Raw genomic sequence first — 20,399 nt, 5'->3', positions numbered from 1 at the left:
TTCTAAGGGGGATTCTTCCTTTTCCCACTAGAGGGCGCCCCCACCTTCTCTGTCTCTCACAGACACCTTAACACAGATTTCAGCGACGGTGGGATGCAGGGGCTGCGGGCCTCCAGCGGCATGGGGTTCTGTAAGATCAAGCATAGGCACAGAGCTTGAAGTGCTTGCAGAAATCTACTTCAGAGATTTTCTAACTTAAAAAAATATATATATGTATAGATAGATAGCTGTGTATCTCTCTCTCTCTCTCTCTCTCTAGATATATATACAGGCTCTGTCTTTCTAAGAAAATCTTGAGTATGACGTGACCCTAATCTTCCCCTCGCCCATCCATCCGTATACATTATGTGTACATACATTATGCTTTTGTCCTTAGTTCTTAAATGGGAGAGTCCCCAGAGCCCCTCGCATTCAGCCTCCCCCTTTCTCTCCTCTGTAGTGTTGAGGAAATCCCCTGAGCAAGGTTTTCAGGCATCTCCTTGGGACCCTTGAGTTCTTTGGAGCTCAGATAGGAAACCTCCCACGAAGTAGGTACCCATCTATCTTTACAGCTGAGAAACTGAGTGGAGCAGGGCTAGCCCAGGTCCCTTCCACTGCCCCTACCCTTCCTCGCAAGGACCCCAGTAGAGGTTGGGCTGCTTCACAACTCAGACCTCTTCACACTAAGGACAGTCTGAGGAGGTGACTATTTGAACTTTGACCTAAATCACACAAGGAAACAGCTAGGGGGAGATCTGGAGGAAGAGTCCCACAGGCAGGGAGAATGGCAACTGCAATCGCCCTTAGGTGTGATGGCAGGGCTCTTAGGGCAACAGACAGCATGATGAGCTTGGGACAAGGCCCAAGACTACTCAAGGCTTATAATCTACAGACAGCATTTGGGTTTTATTCGAAGTGCACTGGGAAATCATCATGGGATTTTTTTTTTTTTTTTTTTTTTTTTTTTTTTTGGCCACGCTGAGCAGCTTAACAACTGGACCTCCAGGGAATTCCCCAACATGGGATTTTTTTTTTTTTTTTTTTTTAAAGGAAAGGAATAGGAAAATATAAGCATTTTCTAAGACACACTGATGTTGATGGAAAATAGATTATGAGGGCTTCCCTGGTGGCGCAGTGGTTAAGAATCCACCTGCCAATGCAGGGGACACGGGTTCGAGCCCTGGTCCAGGAAGATCCCACATGCCGCAGAGCAACGAAGCCCGTGCGCCACAACTACTGAGCCTGCACTCTAGAACCCATGCTCCGCAACAAGAGAAGCCACTACAATGAGAAGCCCGCGCGCCGCAACGAAGAGTAGCCTCCACTCGCCGCAACTAGAGAAAGACCACGTGCAGCAACGAACACCCAACGCAGCCAAAAATAAATAAATAAATATATTAAAAAAAGAAAATAGATTATGAAACAGACAAGAGTAGAAACAAGTAGACCTGTTTGGGACTATTGAGTTATCCAGGGGAGATCTGTTGGTAGCTTGGATTAAGATCATGGCAACATTGCCTGGAAGCTCCTAGCTGGGCTCCATCCGGAGGCCGCCTGTACTTCAGAGGTGCTCCAGCCCTTCACCCTTTTCAAAGACACTGGCCTCCATCCCGTCACCATGGCAGTGGGGCTTCTTTAGCTTGGACTGGCTGCTAGACCTCGTCATTGGTACTGTGGCTGACCCTGTGATGGGGGCTGTTTGCCATGGTTCCGTCAAGTATGTAAACAAGGAGCTGCCATTCTCCTCCAGGCTCAGGGGACAGGCCAGCCCCGTGTCTAATGGAAAAACCCCCGGAACTAGAGATGGGGACCAGGGAACAGCCTGTGGTCTGACAGTTCCTGAGTCGCTATTCTCAGGGTTTATTCAGATCAAGGCTGCTGTTGAGACTTGTTCTGAATTCAGTTGGAGGGTGAGGTGGGCGAGGGAGGGAGTGGCAACACCTGCCTCTGGGTATTCATTGAAAATTCCTCCTTTCTTCCCATTTTAGGATGTCTTTGAGCTGTTCCCTACTCAGAGTCACAAGCTTGCAGCTGATTAAGGCCTCAAGGGAAGACTCCCATCCCCACACCTTCCCTGGTGCTTTCAAGAAGCAATTTCAGGCTGACCCAAATCTGGATTATTAAAGCTGATTTTCAAGCAAACTCTTTCTACAGACTTGTCTGGAGGCAGGATGGGTGGGATTTAGACCCGACCAGAGTCTCTGAGGTGAATGAAGTGGGATCCGAACACAGGGAAGCTTGGGGCATGGGGTACGGAGAGCATACCCCCTGGTTGCACCAAAGGCCTGGTTTCAGATCCCTCCCTCCTCCCACAGACCATTTTTAAGGCGGGTAAAAGGCAAGGTGGAATTGCTGCTGGAACGACTGCCCACCCAAGCCTTCAGCTGTGTCTTTTTGTTCCTCCTTCCATTTGTGGAAGGAAAGTCTTCCCACCAGACGCCAAGAAACCACACAGAGAATAATGCACATTTAACAGGTTTGTACTTACGGTCAGTTTGCCCCTGGGAGCGGGGACATTAACCACCATTGCTCAACCAAACTCCAGCTGTCCCACACCTCGGGCTCTATATTTCTCAAAGCACTTTAACACCCAGCTCATTTGATCTTCACAAATGGGAGCACATGGGAAAGTATCAAGCCCACCGTCTTCGTCTGTTCAGGCTGCTATAACAAAATACCATAAACTGGTGGCTTATAAACAATGGAAATTTATTTCTCACAGTTCTAGAGGCTGCAAAGACCAAGGTCAAGGCACTGGCAGATTAGGTGACTGGTCAGGGCCTGCTTCTCGGTTCATAGATGGCTCCATCTTGCTATAACCTCACATGGTGGAAAGGCAAGCGATCTCTCTAGGATCTCTTTTATAAGGGCACTAGTTCCATTCATGAGGTCCTTACCCTCATGACCTAATCACCTCCCAAAGGCCCCACTTCCAAATACTGTCACCTTGTGGGTTAGGATTTCAACATATGTATCTGGGGGGGACTAAACATTCAGACCATAGCCCCCACCCACTTATACGGCCCAGAGAAATTAAGAGACACTCCTCTGGTAATACAGGCTTAATCATTGCTGCCAATGCATGTCCTCTCCCCTGTATCCTTGCATCTAAGGACATAACTAAACATAACACTCAGCATGTTTGTCTATATCTAGCTCTTATTAACTAGGTTGACCCCTACCACCCACCCTACTTTTTCCCATCATATATTAACTGTGCCTGGCCACTGCAATGCATGGTTCCTGCCTCAAGGCAATTGAAGACTAGTCAGGGAAGTATTGTAAGTCGTAGATACAATGTATTCATGCAATAGACATTTATTGAACACCTGCGCAGCTGACTCCATAGAAGCCCTGCTTCATGTCCCCTGGCCTGTCTCTGCACCCACATGCAGCTGCAGGTGGACAATATCTGCATGTGCTGACAGCTTCCCACCTCAAGCCATGGGACTCTTCTCATCCAGTGGATTTTCTGCAAGGCCCAGGGAACTTGCCTACCTATGCTCAAGACAGCCTTGAAATATCTGGGATTTAACACCCTCAGAGGCTGCCCTCAACCAATTAAGGACTTAGTTTAGTGGGTAAAAGTTTCAGCATATCCTTCCCTTGGTGAGGGTCAATCTAAGTTCTACACAGACCCTCAGGGCTCCCCAGCAGGATTCACTCCCAGTTGCTCACTGTGATGGTTAATTTTCTGTGTTAATTTGACTGCACGAAGGGATGCCCAGATAGCTAGGAAAACGTTATTCTTGAGTGTGCCTGTGAAGGTGTCTCTGGAAAAGGTTAGCCTTTGAAATCAGTAGATTGAGTAAAGAAGATCACCAATGCAGGTAGACATCATCCAATCCATTGAGGGCCTGAACAGAATAAAAAGGTGGACGAAGGACAAATTCGCTGTCTCTGTGGACTTCCCTGGTGGTCCAGTGGTTAAGACTCTGTGCTTCCACTGCAGGGGGTGCAGGTTCGATCCCTGGTTGGTGAAGTTCCGCATGCCTCACGTTGTGCAGCAAAAAAAAAAAAAAAGACATTAAAAATTTGCTATCTCTGCTTGAGCTGAGATATCCATCTTCTGAGTTTGGTTGGATATCAGTGCTTCTGGTTCTTGGGGCTTCGGACCCAGACTGAATTATACCACCAGCTTGCCTGGTTCTCTACTTGCAGATGGCGGATCACGGGACTTCTCAACCTCCATAATTATGTGCTTCCCCTTTTCTTCCTTATTTTGGATTATTGAAACAGTTTTTAGTATTCTAGTTTAGTGTATCAATTGTGTTTTTTACTATATTCCTATGGGGGTTTTTTTATAATTTTTTTTTTTTTTTTTTTTTTTCCGGTACGCCGGCCTCTCACTGTTGTGGCCTCTCCCATTGCGGAGCACAGGCTCCGGACGTGCAGGCTCAGCGGCCATGGCTCACTGGCCCAGTCGCTCCACAGCATGTGGGATCTTCCCGGACCGGGGCACAAACCCGTGTCCCCTGCATCGGCAGGCGGACTCTCAACCACTGCGCCACCAGGGAAGCCCCCTATGGTTTTTTAAGTGGTTGCTCTAAGGATCAGAGTATACATGCTTAACTTTTCACAGTCTACTTATAATCACTGTTTTACCATCTCAAGTGGAATGTAGAAATCTCACCAGCATACAGGTCCCATTACTCTCCCCCATTTCTGTTGTAGTGGTCAATTAGAATCAATTACACCTACATACATTGAAACCTCTATCAGACAATGTTATAATTTTTGCTTTCAACCATCATACATATTTTATTTTATTTTATTTTATTTATTTATTTTGTGGTATGCAGGCCTCTCACTGTTGTGGCCTCTCCCATTGCAGAGCACAGGCTCCAGACGTGCAGGCTCAGCGGCCATGGCTCACGGGCCCAGCCGCTCCGCAGCATGTGGGATCTTCCCGGACCGGGGCACGAACCCGTGTCCCCTGCATCGGCAGGCGGACTCTCAACCACTGCGCCACCAGGAAAGCCCCATCATACATATTTTAAATGATTCAAGAGGGAAAGAATAGTCTATAATATTTACCCAGATATTTCCCATTTCTATTGCTCTCCCTTATTCCTTATGTTTCAGGTTTCCTTCAGATATAATTTCCCTTCTATCCAAAGGACTTCCTTTAGCAATTCTTGAAGAGCAGGTCTGCTGACAATTAATTAGTTTTTCTTCCTCTTTATTTCACTTTCATTCCTGAAGTGCATTTTACTGGATATAGAATCCTGGGTTGACAGTTCCTTTCTTCACCACTTAAAAAATGTTATTACACTTCCGGCTCCCATCATTTATAATGAAATATACACAGTCATTTGGATTATTGTTCTCCTTTAAGTGATGTGCTGTTTTTCTTTCAGACTGTTTTCAAGATTTTTTTCTTTGCTTTTAGTTTTTAGAAGTTTGATTATGATGTATCAGGACATGGATTTCTTCAGGTTTATCCCGTTTGGAATTCACTGAACTTGTTGAATCTGTAGGTGTATGGCTTTTGACAAATGTGGGAAGTTTTCAGCCATGATTTCTTCAAATAATTTTTTATGTACTACCCTTTTTCTCCTCTCCTTCAGGGACTCCAATGACATGAACGTTGAACTTTGGGTATTGTCCCACAGGTCCCTGAGGCTCTGCTAATTTTCTTCCCCAATGTTATCTCTCTGTTGTGCTGATTGGATCATTTATATTTATCCATCTTCAACTCAACTAACACTTTCCTCTGTCATTCTTATTCTGTTAGTGAGCCTATCCAGTGAGTTTTTATCTTGGCTATTGTATTTTGTAGTTTTAAATAGCACATAAGAAAAATAAACAGAACAGCTAGTGGTAGGAAATGCGGTTGGAGAAGTAGGCCCAGAACTGACCATATGGGACCTTGCAGGTAATACTGTAGAGTACTAGTTCTTACACAAAGGGCAGAAGAAAATCACCAGGGATTTTAAAGAAATGAATAGAATGATGATTTAAAAATTTAAAAGACCACCTTAGCACTGTCAGAGAATGTACTGATAGAGGGCAAGAGTGGAACAGAGAGATCTGTTAGGAAGTATTGTTTTGGTCCAAGGGACACTGTGGTGGCTTCGGCTGAGCAACTGCAGAAGGCTGAGCACCTCCAGCTGGCCAAGAACTCTACCCAGAGGAGCTTGAGGTTCAAGGAGAATCCAGACCTGCATACTCACCGAGGGAACAGCTTCCGACTCCTCTCACCATGGCAACTGTGCTTCCTTTGCCCAGATCAGTTGCTAGGGTGACACATCAGCACTGAGTGACAGAGCCCCACGATAAGAACTGGTTACCATGGTGTAAAGTCTGCAGACAAGAATCTGCCATTCTTCTCCAGGTTAAGGTCCTTGACTGGCTCTAAATCTAAGGGAAAATCAGGGGCTGGAGAGAAGATCAAACACAGGAGCCAAGGTGAGGCCAGCTGTGGGGCAGTTGCTAAGTCACTGTGCCTCAGGACTTGCCCAGATCAAGGCTGTTATTAGAGCCTGTTACTTATTGGGGGAGGGGGAGTTTACATTTTAGAGGGGGAATAATCTAGCACATATATACACAAATTCAAAATCCCTTGTTTCCTACCATGTTAGGGCTTCTTTGAACTGTTTTCTTCTCTGAGCAAAATTTGCAGCTGGTTGAAACATTCCTATCCTCCACCCCCCGCAATGCCATCTACAAGAGCAGTTCTTGGACAACCTGCTTCTGAATTTATTAAGCGGGTTTTTGTCAAAACCCTTTCTGTGGGCTTGTCCGGTGGTAGGACAGGTGGGCTCCAGGCAGAGCCTCTGCAGTAAAATATATAGGATCAGAACAGAGAGGACATTTGGGGTGGGGATGTAATGCAGCTGGAAGCCTGGTTTCTGATCCCTTTCTCTTTCCAGACATCATTCATGACATGAATGCAGGGCAGGGTAGGACCACAGCTGAAGTGTCAGTTTTCCTCATCCGCTTCCCCTCCCCCCACCACCTGCCACACTTTATGGTGGTCTTTTTTCCCTTGGGAAAGGAAATTCCTCCCCTTGAACTCCAAGTCCAATAGCCCTGATAAACTGCTTGGTCTTCTGAGGATATTACTCTCAACATTAGGGTCCCCTCCAATGAATAGGGAAAAGAGGTGCAGTATCGATGCACACATAATTGATCATTTTGATAGCTATTTCTCTGGTAGTCTGAAATCTTAAAAGGGAGAAAGAAGCACACCCACCTCTGTTCAAGCCACCCAAAGACCAATATGTCCCTTTTTCTTGTAGCATTGTACTTCTCAAAGCAGGCTCACACTCATTTGCTCCTAGGCCTAAATTATTTCTGTAAACAATTTTTGAATATTATGTACAACACAAATCATTGACAACCAGTTCCTGGCATGATAAAATAGCTTGTGTCAGACCCTCCCATTAACATTGAACGTATCTACTCTAGACAAAATATAAAAGTGATTGTATGAAAACATGGAGACCAGCCAAGCAAGAAAAACTAGAGGGAATATAATCCTTGAAAAAAGGGAAAACCTCCCCCCGCAACCAATGAGTTCCACATTTAACAGGCTTTTCCCCTAATGACACTTCACAGTTTCCTGTAGCACATGGGGAAATAGGCATGAAAGGCAGAGAGTGGAAGTCTGAATGGCCAAGGAAGTAGTGGTTGGAGTACAGGAATGCCAGAGCAGGTAGAAATTGAGCAAGAACTCTGGGAAATGAGTGAGCTACAGAGAGGGGAACCCAAAATCCACATGCTAATTCCCCTCACATCCTTAGATACCTTCTAAATGGCACAAGTGCAGGGCGAGATTTTAAGGAACCTAGTGGAAAAGTCAAATATCTGAACAGGGATTTTTTTTGTAGCTTCCACAGTGTTTGGGACACCAAGTTTGGGGTTCAGGACTCCCAAAATTAAAAGGCCTTGGTAGGGCTTCCCTGGTGGTGCAGTGGTTGAGAGTCCGCCTGCCGATGCAGGGGACACGGGAGGACACCGTCCGGGAAGATCCCACATGCCGCGGAGTGGCTGGACCCGTGAGCCATGGCCGCTGAGCCTGCGCGTCCGGAGCCTGTGCTCCGCAAAGGGAGAAGCCACAACAGTGAGAGGCCCGCGTACCGCAAAAAAAAAAAGAAAGAAAGAAAGAAAGAAAGAAAGAATACAGTGATTTGAACCTGGGCGATGGCAGTGGATGTGGAGGAGTCATGGATGTGCATGTACTCAGCAGGTCAAACCCGTGACTGCTGAAGGTTTTAAGGCGGGTAAGGGTGAAGTAAGCAGCAGGATAATAAAAATAGACTAGATTCATTGAGTGCCGACTATCCAGTCGCTGTTCATATTTAATCCTCGCAACAAACCTATGAGGCAGGTACAATTCGCACCCACATTTTACATGCAATCCGTTTTTCCAGCCTTGGGATTGGGAGTAGAGGCGGTAGTCCTCGGGACCTGGTTTATGTAAAAAAGGAGTGGGCTCCTGGGAGTAAGGTGGGGTGGCCTGTGGGGAGGTAGGGAAGTGAGGGTTGGGTAGGCGTCCGCAGGGGGCAGGGCCCGCCGGCCATTGGTCCCGCTGCCAAGGGAGCTTTGTGCAGATCCAGTCTCGCCAGCGGGTGGGAAGGGACAGCCCCGCTCAGTCCCTCCAGCAGCTGTCTCTACCTCATCTGCGATTTGGTGGGGAGCCAGCGCACCAAGCCCGGGAGGATGCGGCGCCCGCTGTGGCCTGGGGGCTTCCGGGGGCTCTGGCGGCTCCTCTGCTTCCTGCTGCTGAAGAGCCGCCCAGGGAGCGGCCGCGACGTTAGTGATCACGGTCAGGAGGACACCTGGGGCGTGCGGGCAGGGCCAGAGAGCGATTCTGAGAGAAGTGGGTCCGGGGGCCTCAAGGTTAGGAACTTAGGAGGAAAGGAATCTGGGGGGTGAGAAGAGAAAAATGCGCAGAAAGAGGCGCAGGCCTGGCGTGGGGCTCGGTGTATGGGGTGCGGACTTAAGAGAAGCGGACTCGGGAAGATTGGGGATTCGGGAGAAGGACTGAAACACACGGGGCCAGCGGGAAGTAGAACCGGCCTGGGCGGCCCGCGCTGAGGGGCCAGGGAAGAGATGCCCATGGCTGAGGGATAGTCAGGGGACCAGGATCTCTGCACAGTAGGAGCAGGGGCCGCGGGTATCGGGCTCCGGAGAGAAGGCTAGGCCAGGGATGACCCAAGCCTTCTTTATAAGCCCCTAGAGCCTGGTGTTTGCGATCCAATTTCCGGTAAGAACGGGAAGGCTAGGATGGGGTAAAAAAGGATGGAGGGGGAAAGGATCCATCCTCTTCCTTCCCCTTCACTCTGCGCCAACCGGGTAGACCATCGCTGACACGTGTGAGCAGCCAGAGACCGACTGCGCAGACTCGAGGATTCCAGCGCCCTGCGCTTGGGGCAGACGGCGCAGACTCCTAGCCTGATGCCAACTCTCCTCGCCCGATTCTTGGGTTTAGAGGCCAATGCAGAGGACTCGCGAAAAACTGTAGAAGGAGACCTGGGGGCGGGGAGCGGGACGCGTGGGGCGGGAGAGGACCGGCAAGACTTGTGGGGACGACTCGCTCTCTTTACTGCCCAGAGCCGCCTCCATGCCAGGCTTTGGCCACCGCTCAGCACCACGGACAGCGCCAGGTGCCCTGTGGGTCTGGCTGAGGGTGTCTGGGTCACCACTTTTCTATCAGTTCTGGAAGCGCTGCCTCAGAGAAGCTCTCTCCTTCCAGAAGCTATTTTCCTTCTCAATATTAGGTTCTGCTCCTTCCTAAAGCCAGGAAAATGATATTAGGATCCATTTGACTGGGGAAGAGAATTCCCTTTTCATGATGACTCATGGTAGTTCCACTATAGGAAAACAAACAAACAAACAAACAAACAAACATCCCAGACTCCAACCCTACCCCATTTACCTGGAATGAGGCAAGTGTGCATAGCATTAGGAATTATCTCCATCCCCGTCCTTCCCCTTTGCACAGTCGGGCAAACTGTGGCTTTCAGGACAAGGATCCAGACACTCAAACCCTATACATACCAATATTTTCTTCCTCGAAGGATTCCAGGCGTCCTCTCCAATCCCCTCCAGGCTTCAAAGCCTTCCCTGAATGCAGTTCACCTGCTCCCCATGCCCTACCTGTTCACCTGATTATCCATTCTATGTGTGTAGCTTTCTGAGTCTCTTCTTACCTCACCCTCCACAGGCTGCCTGTGGAGCTTGGCTCTTACCTGGAAGTTGGTACCAAAGGTGAATGAGGTGCAGGGGCTGAGGAACAGGGCAGGTGGTGACGGGGGAAGGAAAAAATGAAAAGGAGGACTTGAAAGGAGATGGGGGTCTGGTGAGGGGGACAGAGACCACTGAACCCAGGGGTGATAGTGGAAGGAAGCTGCTTTCCTTCAGCTGGGATTTGGAAGGCTTCTGGTCAAGCTCCTTTCTCACACCACTATTTTGCCCTTAGATGGTCAGGGCCAAGTGGGAGTGGGGCACCTCTGGACCCTCCAAGGATTTACCACCCCAGTCTTCCAGCAGTTGCAAGTTGTACTCCAGCAGATTATGCCCCAAGGTGAGTAAGAGCTGGAGAAGAGAGGCTGAGGCTTGGTCAGATACAGGGGTATAGTGAGGGGCTTTTTGATCTGAGAACAGGCTTTCAGCCCCAAATGTCTCTACTTGACACTTTCCTGTCATGCTTACCTCATGGAGAGTTGGGAGAGACCAAAATGGGGATGGAGGTAGAAGGGCAGGCTGTTTGCCCTTGAACACCCTGGAAGGGCCCAGCAGAGGCTTCTAGAAGAAGCCCCTGGAAGAGGTCAGCATCTAACTCCTTGGGACTAGCCCCAACTCCAGGCACTATCTGAGTTTTTCCAGAGCCAGGAATCCTTAAGTTCTCAGCCAGGAGAATACACACACACACACACACACACACACACCCCTAAGCCTCTGAGTAGGAAGCAGAGCGAATTGTATGACAAAAAGAAGAGAGGAAGGAAAGGGAGTGGGGACTCCCTTGAAGACAGATGGCTGACCCTTCCTTAGAGCAGAGTTTCATGAATGGGAGAAGAGTCAGATAGGAAATCTGGCTTGAGTTCATGTTACTACTACCACTACTGATGTCTAGTATGTGTAAAATGCCTTAGAATAGTGGTTCTCAAAGTGCATCCCCAGACCAGTAGCATCAGCATCACCAGGAGACTTGCTGGAAATGCTAATTCATGACCTTCACCCCAGACCTCCTGAATCAGAAGCTCTAGGAGGGAGGAACAGCCATCTGTGTTTTAACAAGCCTTGCAGGAGATTCTGATGTACTCTAAAGTTTGGGAATCACTGCCTTAGAGTTTTCTCAGCACTCTGTACATCCCTAATCTCATTTAATTTTCACAATAGCATCAAATGAGTCAGCAAAAAGAGTATAGTCCTAATCCTAACTGAATGTTTATTATATGCCAGGCACTGTACTAAGCAAATTTTATATGCCATCTCATTTCATTCTCTCCACAAACTGTGATCCTTTGGCTACTTGAGGGAGAAGGGGAGTGTTGACCTCACTCTGGTCTCTGGAGTGGGCCAGTCAGAGCATCCCAGGTATTAATTCACCACCTCCTTTCAACCTGCAGGTTTGTTCTGGAAGGATGACATGACCCAGGATGTGATGACACAGAAGATGGGGCACATTGGCAAACTCCACCCCCAGGATCCATGTGTGAGGATGAGGCAAGAAGCCTTTCCCACCAAAACCACCGGGGTGAGGTACGTGAAGCCTATGGTCAGTCCATGATGTCTAGTGGACAGAGAGAAAAGGGAGGGAATGGGTATTAAAACTGCAGGTAAGAGCCGCCAGGAGCACTCTGAGAATGATCAGAAGTCCTGTCTGGGATCTGCAGGAAACAGTTCCATGAACCACTAGTGACACCTGCAAAGGGAGACGAGGGAGGTGCTAGCAAGCCTAGGTCCCATTTCTCATCCCCATCTCTTGTAGGAGCAAGCAAGGGAAGAAACTTCGACTCCTATTCCCCAAGGTGAGACTCATGTGTCTTCTCAAGACTTTTAAAGCCCTGACTTTGGGTCCCATCTCTTTCCCTCTGGGGCTCTGTCACCCTTTTCTGCCTCCTTCTTGACTCCTGGCTTCCCTCCTCACAGGCCCCAGTGGTCAAGGTGAACAGCGATCAGTGCTTTACCTCCAAAGTGGTTTCGAAGGCCCTGAAACGAGAGGTGACCAACCCTGTCAAGGTGAGGGGCTCACTTTTTCTAGGGAAGTTGGAATCACCAAGGACATGTTTAAATGAGGGAGGCAGGTGTGAAGGAGGGAAATGGGTATTGGTGTGTGAACACAGAAGCTGCATTTTCCTGTCTCTCTCAGACTACTTGTGGGCATCGATATGAAAGGCTGGGGGGCGTGATGCAGGTGCTGGGAGTCTCTAAGGGTGAAATGATCTATAGGATCATTCACAGGCACTGAATTTCCAAAGGCATAGAAAACTGCAGAGTTTTCAATGTTAAGTAAAAAGTTCTCCTTTCCTCCATGTACTCCCTTGTATATAGCAAGTGATAGCAAAGCTCCTTTGGATGAATGGGAGACGTAGCCCAGAGGCCCTCACATTCACCTCTTCCCCACCTTGCTCTACTCTGTGGCCTGGGTAAGTCAACTGGGCAAGACTCGGAGTTATCTACCTAGGATGCTTGAACTCTTCGGAATCCAGATGGAAAACACCCATTTAGCGCTCCCATCTATCTATAGATGAGACATTGGGGCCCAGGCTGGTCAAGCAACTTACTCAAGGCTGCATAGCAAGTTCATGGCAGAGCTAAGACTGGACCCAGGTCTTCTGATTCCCAGCCCTTTCCCCATACACAGTCCCTGCCCTTCCTCTCAGGGACTGCGGTGTGGGTTGTGCTGCCCCAAACATCAGACTCCTCCATATTGACAAAAGTCCTTTTCTGAACTAAGACCTAAATTACAAGAAGGTGGCAGCCAGTGGAAGATATGAAGGAAGGGCCTCCCAGGAAGAGAGCACCGCAATGACAAATGCCCTGACAGAAGGATACCATAGCAAGACTGAGGGAAAGTCAGTGGTAGAAGATTAGGTTGGAGATGTAGGCTCGGGGTCGACCACACAGGGGCTCACAGGTCATGGTGAAAGTTTGGATTTTATTCCAAGGGTAGTGGCAAGTTTACTAGGAAATTTTAAGGATGGGGATGTAATAATGTGATAGGATTTTGAAAGCTCACTCTAACGGTATCAGGGATGGATTGTGAGAAAAGCGAGAGTGAAAACAGAGAGTCCTGTAAAGAGCCAATCATCCTGGTCCAGGGGAGACTGAAGTGGCTTGGACTGGGGTGGTGGCAGCGGAGCCGGCACCTCCAGCTAGCCGTGTGCTCCATCCAGGGGCAGCCTGCACCTCTGGGGGCTTCTAGCCTCTCACACTCTCCTAGGAAACCAGTTCCTACTCCCATAAGATGGCAGCTGAGCTTCCTAAGCTTAGGTTGGTCACTGGGTCCACACACTCAGAGCTAAGTGACAGACCCACCTGTGAGAGACCGGTTGCTGCCACGCCTTCATGAAAGCAAACAAGGTGCTGCCGTTCTTCTCCAGCCTGAGCCCAAGGGCAAATCAGCGGATGAGAACTCTATGAATTCTGTGTGGGAGCAAAGGGGACAGGCACTCAGTCGACGGGTTGAGTCACTGTGAGCTGACTCAAATCAGGGTGTTATTGAAGCATTTGCGGGAGAGTAGGTGAGGGAAGGGCCACCTCTCCACATACCGGTTCCAATCCTTTATTTCTGGTTTTAGGGCTTCTTTGAGTCGCCCCCCACTGTGGGCCACCACCTTGTCGCTGATTGAGACCTAGTGCAAAGCTGCTTTGCCCCAGTGCCCTCCCCATTGCCCTCTGGAGGGGAAGTTCCAGGATGACCGAAATCTGGATCATTAAAGTGACTTTGATGCAAACTCTCTGTGACTTGCCCTGAGGCAGGATGGATCGGGTTTGGACCTGGCCACAGCCTTCAAAGTGAGAGAGGTGGGACCAGAACAAGGGTTGCGGTGAGGAGAGCACAGCCCCTCACTGCTGCCGGAGGCTGCTTCTGTCTTGTTTTCTTTCCAGTGACCATTCCTGAAGTGAGGAAAGCGAGGATGGGACCACAGCTGGAATGGCAGCCTTCTTTACACACATCCAGCTATGCTGTGTGATCTAGTTGCCCATCCTTCCATGTCAGACAGGCCTGGACCCTGCTGTTGTATGAGGGTCTCCCACCTCCACTATTACAGCCCCTGCCAGGGCTCTCTCACTCTTTGTGCGCTCAAGAATCAACATAGAAGTGCTGTAGTCAAAGTGTACACACATTAAATGTTTTGCTGACTCTTGCCAGTTTGCTCCTGGTAGCGTAAAACCTTACAAGGGAGGGAGTCATCTGATCACTCGTGCTCAGCTCAGCCAGATACCAGAATGTCCTATTTGCAAAGCTTTCTACTTCCCACGGTACTCTCATACTCACACTCTCATACATCAGAGGTGTAAGCACGTGGGCAGATATCAAAATTTAGTTTCTCTAAAGAACTGGGACTTGGCCACACATCTCATCCATTTAAGCAACCCAGAGAAATTAAGTGACTAGTTCTTGATGACCCCGATTCTTGGTCATGTTGCTGTTTTTGCCCTCTCCCCCTCTATTCGTTGTGTTCAGGAATGGACCCAAACCCAACACTAGACCAGTCATATTCATTTGTACCTAGTTCTCATTAAATTGGGCAACCCCTGCTACTCACCCACATTTCCCCCTCATTCATTCCCTCTTTCTTTCCAAGACAGAAAATAGAGAGAAGAAGATGAGCATTTTAAAACGAAGGTAAGTTTAGTTCTTATCATAGAGGGGCAGAGTATATGATTTGGATCGTATTATTTGATAGAAAATGGGAAGCCATTGAAGGTCTGTTGAGCGAGGGAGTGACACAATGAAAGCTGAGCTTAGGAAGAACAATCTCACATTCCTGTAGAGGATGCGTTAGGGAGTAGGAGAAAAGTGGCAACATTCTAGAAAGACTGTCGAAATAGTGCAGTGTGCCACACGAGGACCTGAACTTGAGTGAAAGAGGACATATAAGAGGGGTATCTTGAAGGATGAATTAATAGGCCTTGGCAAGTGTTAGGGGTTGAATCCTGTCCCCCCCAAAATTCATAAGTTGAAGTCCTAATCTCCTGGACCTCAGAACATGACCTTATTTGGAAATAGGAGTGTTAACAGATATAATTAGTCAATTTAAGATGAGGTCATTCGGGTGGGCCCTAATCCAGTATGACTAGTATCCTTATAAAAAGGGGAAATTTGGAGACAGACATGCATAGAGGGGAGATGACGTGAAGAGATACAAGGAGAAGACGGCCACCAACAAGCCAAAGAGAGAGGCCTGGAACAGCTCCTTCTAGCCCAAGAAGGAACAAACCCTTATAACACACTGATTTTAGACTTCTAGCCTCCAGAACTGTGAGACAATACATTTCTATTGTTTAAGTTCCCCAGTTTGTGGTACTTTGTTACAGCAGCCCTAGGGAACTAATACAGGTGAGTTTTGTTTTTGTTAGAGCTGTTTTGCCTTAGTGAATCATGATGCTGCGCATGGAGCAGGGACATCTGGAGCGTTGGTTGGGGAAGGAAAACGGATGTACTCTTTTTTTTTTTTTTTTTTGGCTGCATTGGTACTTCGTTGCTGTGTGCGGGCTTTCTCTAGTTGCGGTGACTGGGGGCTACTCTTCATTGTGGTGTGCAGGCTTCTCATTGCAGTGGCTTCTCTTGTTGTGGAACATGGGCTCTAGGCATGCAGGCTTCTGTAGTTGTGGCATGTGGGCTCAGTGGTTGTGGCTCGTGGGCTCTAGAGCACAGGCTCAGTAGTTGTGGCACACGGGCTTAGTTGTTCCACTACATGTGGGATCTTCCCGGACCATGGATCGAACCCGTGTCCCCTGAATTGGCAGGTGGATTCTTAACCACTGTGCCACCAGGGAAGTCCCTGGATGTACTCTTAAAGGTTAAAGTCAAAAGCCTATTCAAGGACATCACAACAGCAATTCTCTCCTACATCATTTCTTTTCCCCTGCATGCCTGATTATTTTCATCAATATATTAAGTATGCTGCAATATCTCCTAGATCTAATTTTTTTTTTCTCAACTTCTGTTTCTGGTAATTGTGCACTACGTAATTCATACTATCTCTGCCTGCTGAAGACAGCTTGTCTTAGTCTGATTCCTCCCAAAATCAAAGCCTGAAGTAAGGGCTTGCATGGGGGTCATGTAGATTGGGATTAAATTTCAAGATGAGGAGTGAGAGAATGGGAAGGGTGAAACAGAGGGCTTGGAAAGCTATTGAAGGGTGCATTAAGGAGTTATATGCAACTGAGGTAAGTTCTTGTGGGGACTCTCTTAGGCATCATGTACAATGCACCTCAGAACTGTCCTCTGAGACAGAGAAAAGGAAAGTATTTATCCTATGGGCCCATCCCCCACTGGATAAAGGGTTGCACTACAAGATGTTAATTTCCTCATATATCCAGGTTTTTCATGCATGAGAATGTCTGAGCAGAGTCCCAAGGATATCTAATGCTGTGGTAGCAGAGAGGACCCAGGCCAAAAACAAAAGATCTGCAGTGCAGGTAAGGCAGGTGGTATCAGATTACACCTGCATCTAGCTGGTGGCTGCAGTAATGGCTAGAATTAAAAGGTAACCCAAGAGGATGCAAAATGGGACAATAAATGGTGTCTAATATACCTTAAAAGCTAGATGGAAAAGTATCCAAAATCTTCTTAAAAGCGTCAAGGAGGGCTTCCCTGGTGGCGCAGTGGTTGAGAGTCTGCCTGCCGATGCAGTGGACACGGGTTCGTGCCCCGGTCCGGGAAGATCCCACATGCCGCGGAGCAGCTGGGCCCGTGAGCCATGGCCGCTGAGCCTGCGCGTCCGGAGCCTGTGCTCAGCAACGGGAGAGGCCACAACAGTGAGAGGCCCGCGTGCCGCAAAAAAAAAAAAAAAAAAAAAAAAAAAAAGTGTCAAAGAGCTAGCGAAAGAGTGAGGAGTAACTGACTCAGGTCAAGATCCAGGAAAGGAGCAGAATCCAGAGGTGGTAAACCCAATGCTCACAGTTGCTTTGGACTGGGGAAATTCTCCATTTTAAGAAGCAGACAAAAAGCTGATTTAGACAGCCTATGCAGCTAGAGTAGTAGATGTCAATGTCCAGGCCTGTGAAAGGAAGAATTCGAGTAAACTGCTCTCTGTTTTGGTCTGGGACCAAGAAGCTAACTCTAGAAATAAGGGGAAAATGGAAGTCAATCTACCCTTGCTCAGATCGCAGCATGTCCTTGTAATTGTATTAAGGTTATATCAGATTGCTAGTGCTTTTAGGCACCTGCAGAAGTAAATGAAAATCCTCTAAGACCTTAAATTATTTCTACAAAAAATTTTTCAAATACTATAGTCTCTACAATAGATAACAGAAACAGACCCATAGTGATCCAATGATTGCAAAGCAAAACAACTGTGCTTTACTATGTTCAAGCATATCAAAGCCAAAGTGTAACTTTTGACAAGGATCTAGAAACCACAGAAAGTAATATGGAAGATTTTTTAAAAGAATCAAACAAGTCAAAATACATGAGGCAAAAACTGATAGAACTGAAAGGAAAAACAGAAAAATTCACTTGTATAATTGGAGACTTCAACACTTCTCTGTCAGAAATTGATAAATCAAGCAAGCAGAAGTTCAGTAAAGATACAGATGACCTGAGCAGAACAATCATTCTATTTGATCTAATTGACATTTAGAATATACCACCCAACAACAGCACAGTGCACATTCTTCTCAAGCTCACATGGAACATTCATCAAGATAGACCACCATAAAACACACCTTAACAAATTTAAAAGACTAGAAATCATACAGAATACATTCTTAGACCACAATGGAATTAAACTAGAAATCAATAACAAAAAGATAGCTGGAAAATCTCCACATATTTAGAAAACAACACCTTTCTAAACAATCCATGGGCCAAAGAAGAAATCTCAAGAGAAATTTTAAAGTATTTTGAAATAAACAAAAATAAAATATAATTTATCACAATTTGTGGCATGAAGTGAAAACAGTGCTTAGAAGGAAATTTATACAATGAATGCATACATTAGAAAATAAGAATGATCTAAAATCAATAAACTAAGTTCACACTTTAGGAAACTAGAGAAAGAAGAGCAATTTAAGTTTGAACCAAGCAGAAGAAAACAAATAATTAAAATTAGAGAGAAATCAATAAAATTGAAAACAGGAAAATAATACAGAGAAATCAATAAAACTCAAAACTGGTTCTTTGAAAAGAAAAAGAATCAAACAGAAATTCTAAAACTTAAAAATGTAAGAACCAAAATTTTAAACTAATTGAATAGGTTTAATAACAGATTAGAGACAGCTGAAAGAGAACTGGTGTACCAGAAGATATGTCACAAGAAACTTAGCCCTTCCCTCCAAAAAATACAAAGAGGCAAATGGTGGAAAATGCAGAAAAAAGGGTAAGAAATCAAGAGGATTCAGTGAGGAGGTCCACTATTCATTTTAATTGAAATCCCAGAAAGAGAAGAGAGAGAATAGGACATAAGCAATATTTTAAAAGATTGTGGCTGAAAATTTTCCAAAACTGTTGAAAGATATCGATCCACTGATTCAAGATTACCAACAAATCTTAAGCAAAATATTAAAAAACTAAAACTAAGACAGAAAATATGACAAAACTGCAGGAAAACAAAGACAAAGGAAAAATTCTTAAAAGCAGCTGTGAATGTGGTGGAGGAAGGGATTATTTTCAAAGGAGCACCATTTAGTCTAATAATTAAGTCCAAGACAGCAACAATAGAAGCCAGAAGAAAGAGAAATGACTTCTTAAATGTACTGAAAGAAAATAACTGTCATCCTAGAATTCTATAACTAGCAAAATTATCCTTCAAACAGAAGGAATTCCACTTCTGTCTGGGTTGTAGGAAACTCAAAAGATAAACACTCTCATTCTGACAACAAGAAAATAGCTGGTTTAACTATAGAATCATGTTTTCTTGAGCACATCAGAGGAAATGGTTGGGGGACACAATGAGTCTTCTAGGGTGCTGGAAATGTTCAATTCCTTGACCTGGGTTACATGGGTGTTCATTTTGCGATAATTTATTGAGCTCTTCATTTTTCTCCTATGCATTTTTCTGTTTTTTATATTTCAAAATTTACAAATTTTTTAAAAAGGAAATAAATGGGGTGAAGTGAGAAAGATGGCAGGGGCAATTGTGGAGGTGAGGAGAAGACTTTCCTGAGTATATCTTATTATATGTTTGATTTTTAAACAGCATAAATATTTTACATATTCTAAAATAAAAGTATATAAAAATAAAAGCAAATTCTAATATTGAAAATGAACAAACTAACCAAATTATATATCAGATTAGTAAAAATGACTACACAAACAAAAGAATTATTTCAAATGACTTTAGAACACCATATTTTGATGGTATATCCCTAGGGATTATAAGGACAAAATAAACTACCCAAAGTCTTAAGTGTATTCACTGTTTTATTAGTAGAGTAATATCTATATTACCATTTGTAAATTATTGTATGCCTATGGTAGGATTAAACCGATAAATGATTATGTTAATGTTATGGGAAACCAAATTTTTCAGTGTAATAAAGAGATACAAGTATAAAATTAAGAGTTCAGTAAAAATCACAGCTAAATTTTAATTGGAAATATCAGTGTGTGTGTGTATTTGTGACGGTATCTTAATATCCTAGCTCTGTGCACTGAAAGGACCTAGAAGCAACATCCATCACCTCAGTAGCCATTATCACCCCTAGAGCCCAGACTGTGGTCTCTAGTCAGTTCTTACTAAAAGCTACCAAGTCTCTTTGGAGGAATGACTGCGTCCATGTCTAGGGCAAGGAATAAAAAAAATTAACCTGGTACATGTTGGAATGATAGAAAGCAAGGGAGCGTTCAGTGATTAATGGGACGTTTCAAAAGGAAAAAAGAATGAGTTTAAAGGAGCTTTCACTTAATTACTTACTTTAGGACAATTTGAATATTACTGTCACTGACTGATACATATTGAATATATAAAAATCCATACTTCCATAGTAATGCTCAAAGATAAAAAGTCATAACAAATATTTCAGTTGTTAAGAATCCACCTGCCAGTGAAGGGGACATGGGTTCGAGCCCTGGTCCGGGAAGATCCCACATGCCGCGGAGCAACTAAGCCCGTGTGCCACAACTACTGAGCCTGCACTCTAGAGCCCACAAGCCACAACTACTGAAGCCCGCTGCCTAGAGTCCATACTCCACAACAAGAGAAGCCACCTCAGTGAGAAGCCCGCGCACCACAACAAAGAGTAGCCCCCCCACTCGCCGCAACTAGAGAAAGCCCGCGCACAGCAACGAA

At 46.0% G+C, this 20,399-nt stretch overlaps 1 protein-coding gene across 1 annotated transcript; it reads left to right on the top strand.

Moving 5' to 3' along the window:
* Positions 1 to 8,479: 8,479 nt before the first annotated feature.
* Positions 8,480 to 13,889, top strand: RESP18 (regulated endocrine specific protein 18). The gene is made up of 6 exons (XM_004262685.2): positions 8,480 to 8,752; positions 10,409 to 10,513; positions 11,562 to 11,694; positions 11,924 to 11,963; positions 12,085 to 12,174; positions 13,737 to 13,889. Exons 1-6 carry the CDS (start codon positions 8,647 to 8,649, stop codon positions 13,785 to 13,787), a joined length of 525 nt encoding a protein of 174 aa, XP_004262733.1. The 5' UTR covers positions 8,480 to 8,646; the 3' UTR covers positions 13,788 to 13,889.
* Positions 13,890 to 20,399: the final 6,510 nt, after the last annotated feature.

Source organism: Orcinus orca, chromosome 7 (assembly GCF_937001465.1).
Source record: "Orcinus orca chromosome 7, mOrcOrc1.1, whole genome shotgun sequence".
NCBI classification, from domain to species: Eukaryota; Metazoa; Chordata; class Mammalia; order Artiodactyla; family Delphinidae; genus Orcinus; species Orcinus orca.
The sequence above is the reverse complement of the archived record's forward strand: the minus strand, read 5'-3'. Positions and strand labels throughout refer to the sequence as shown.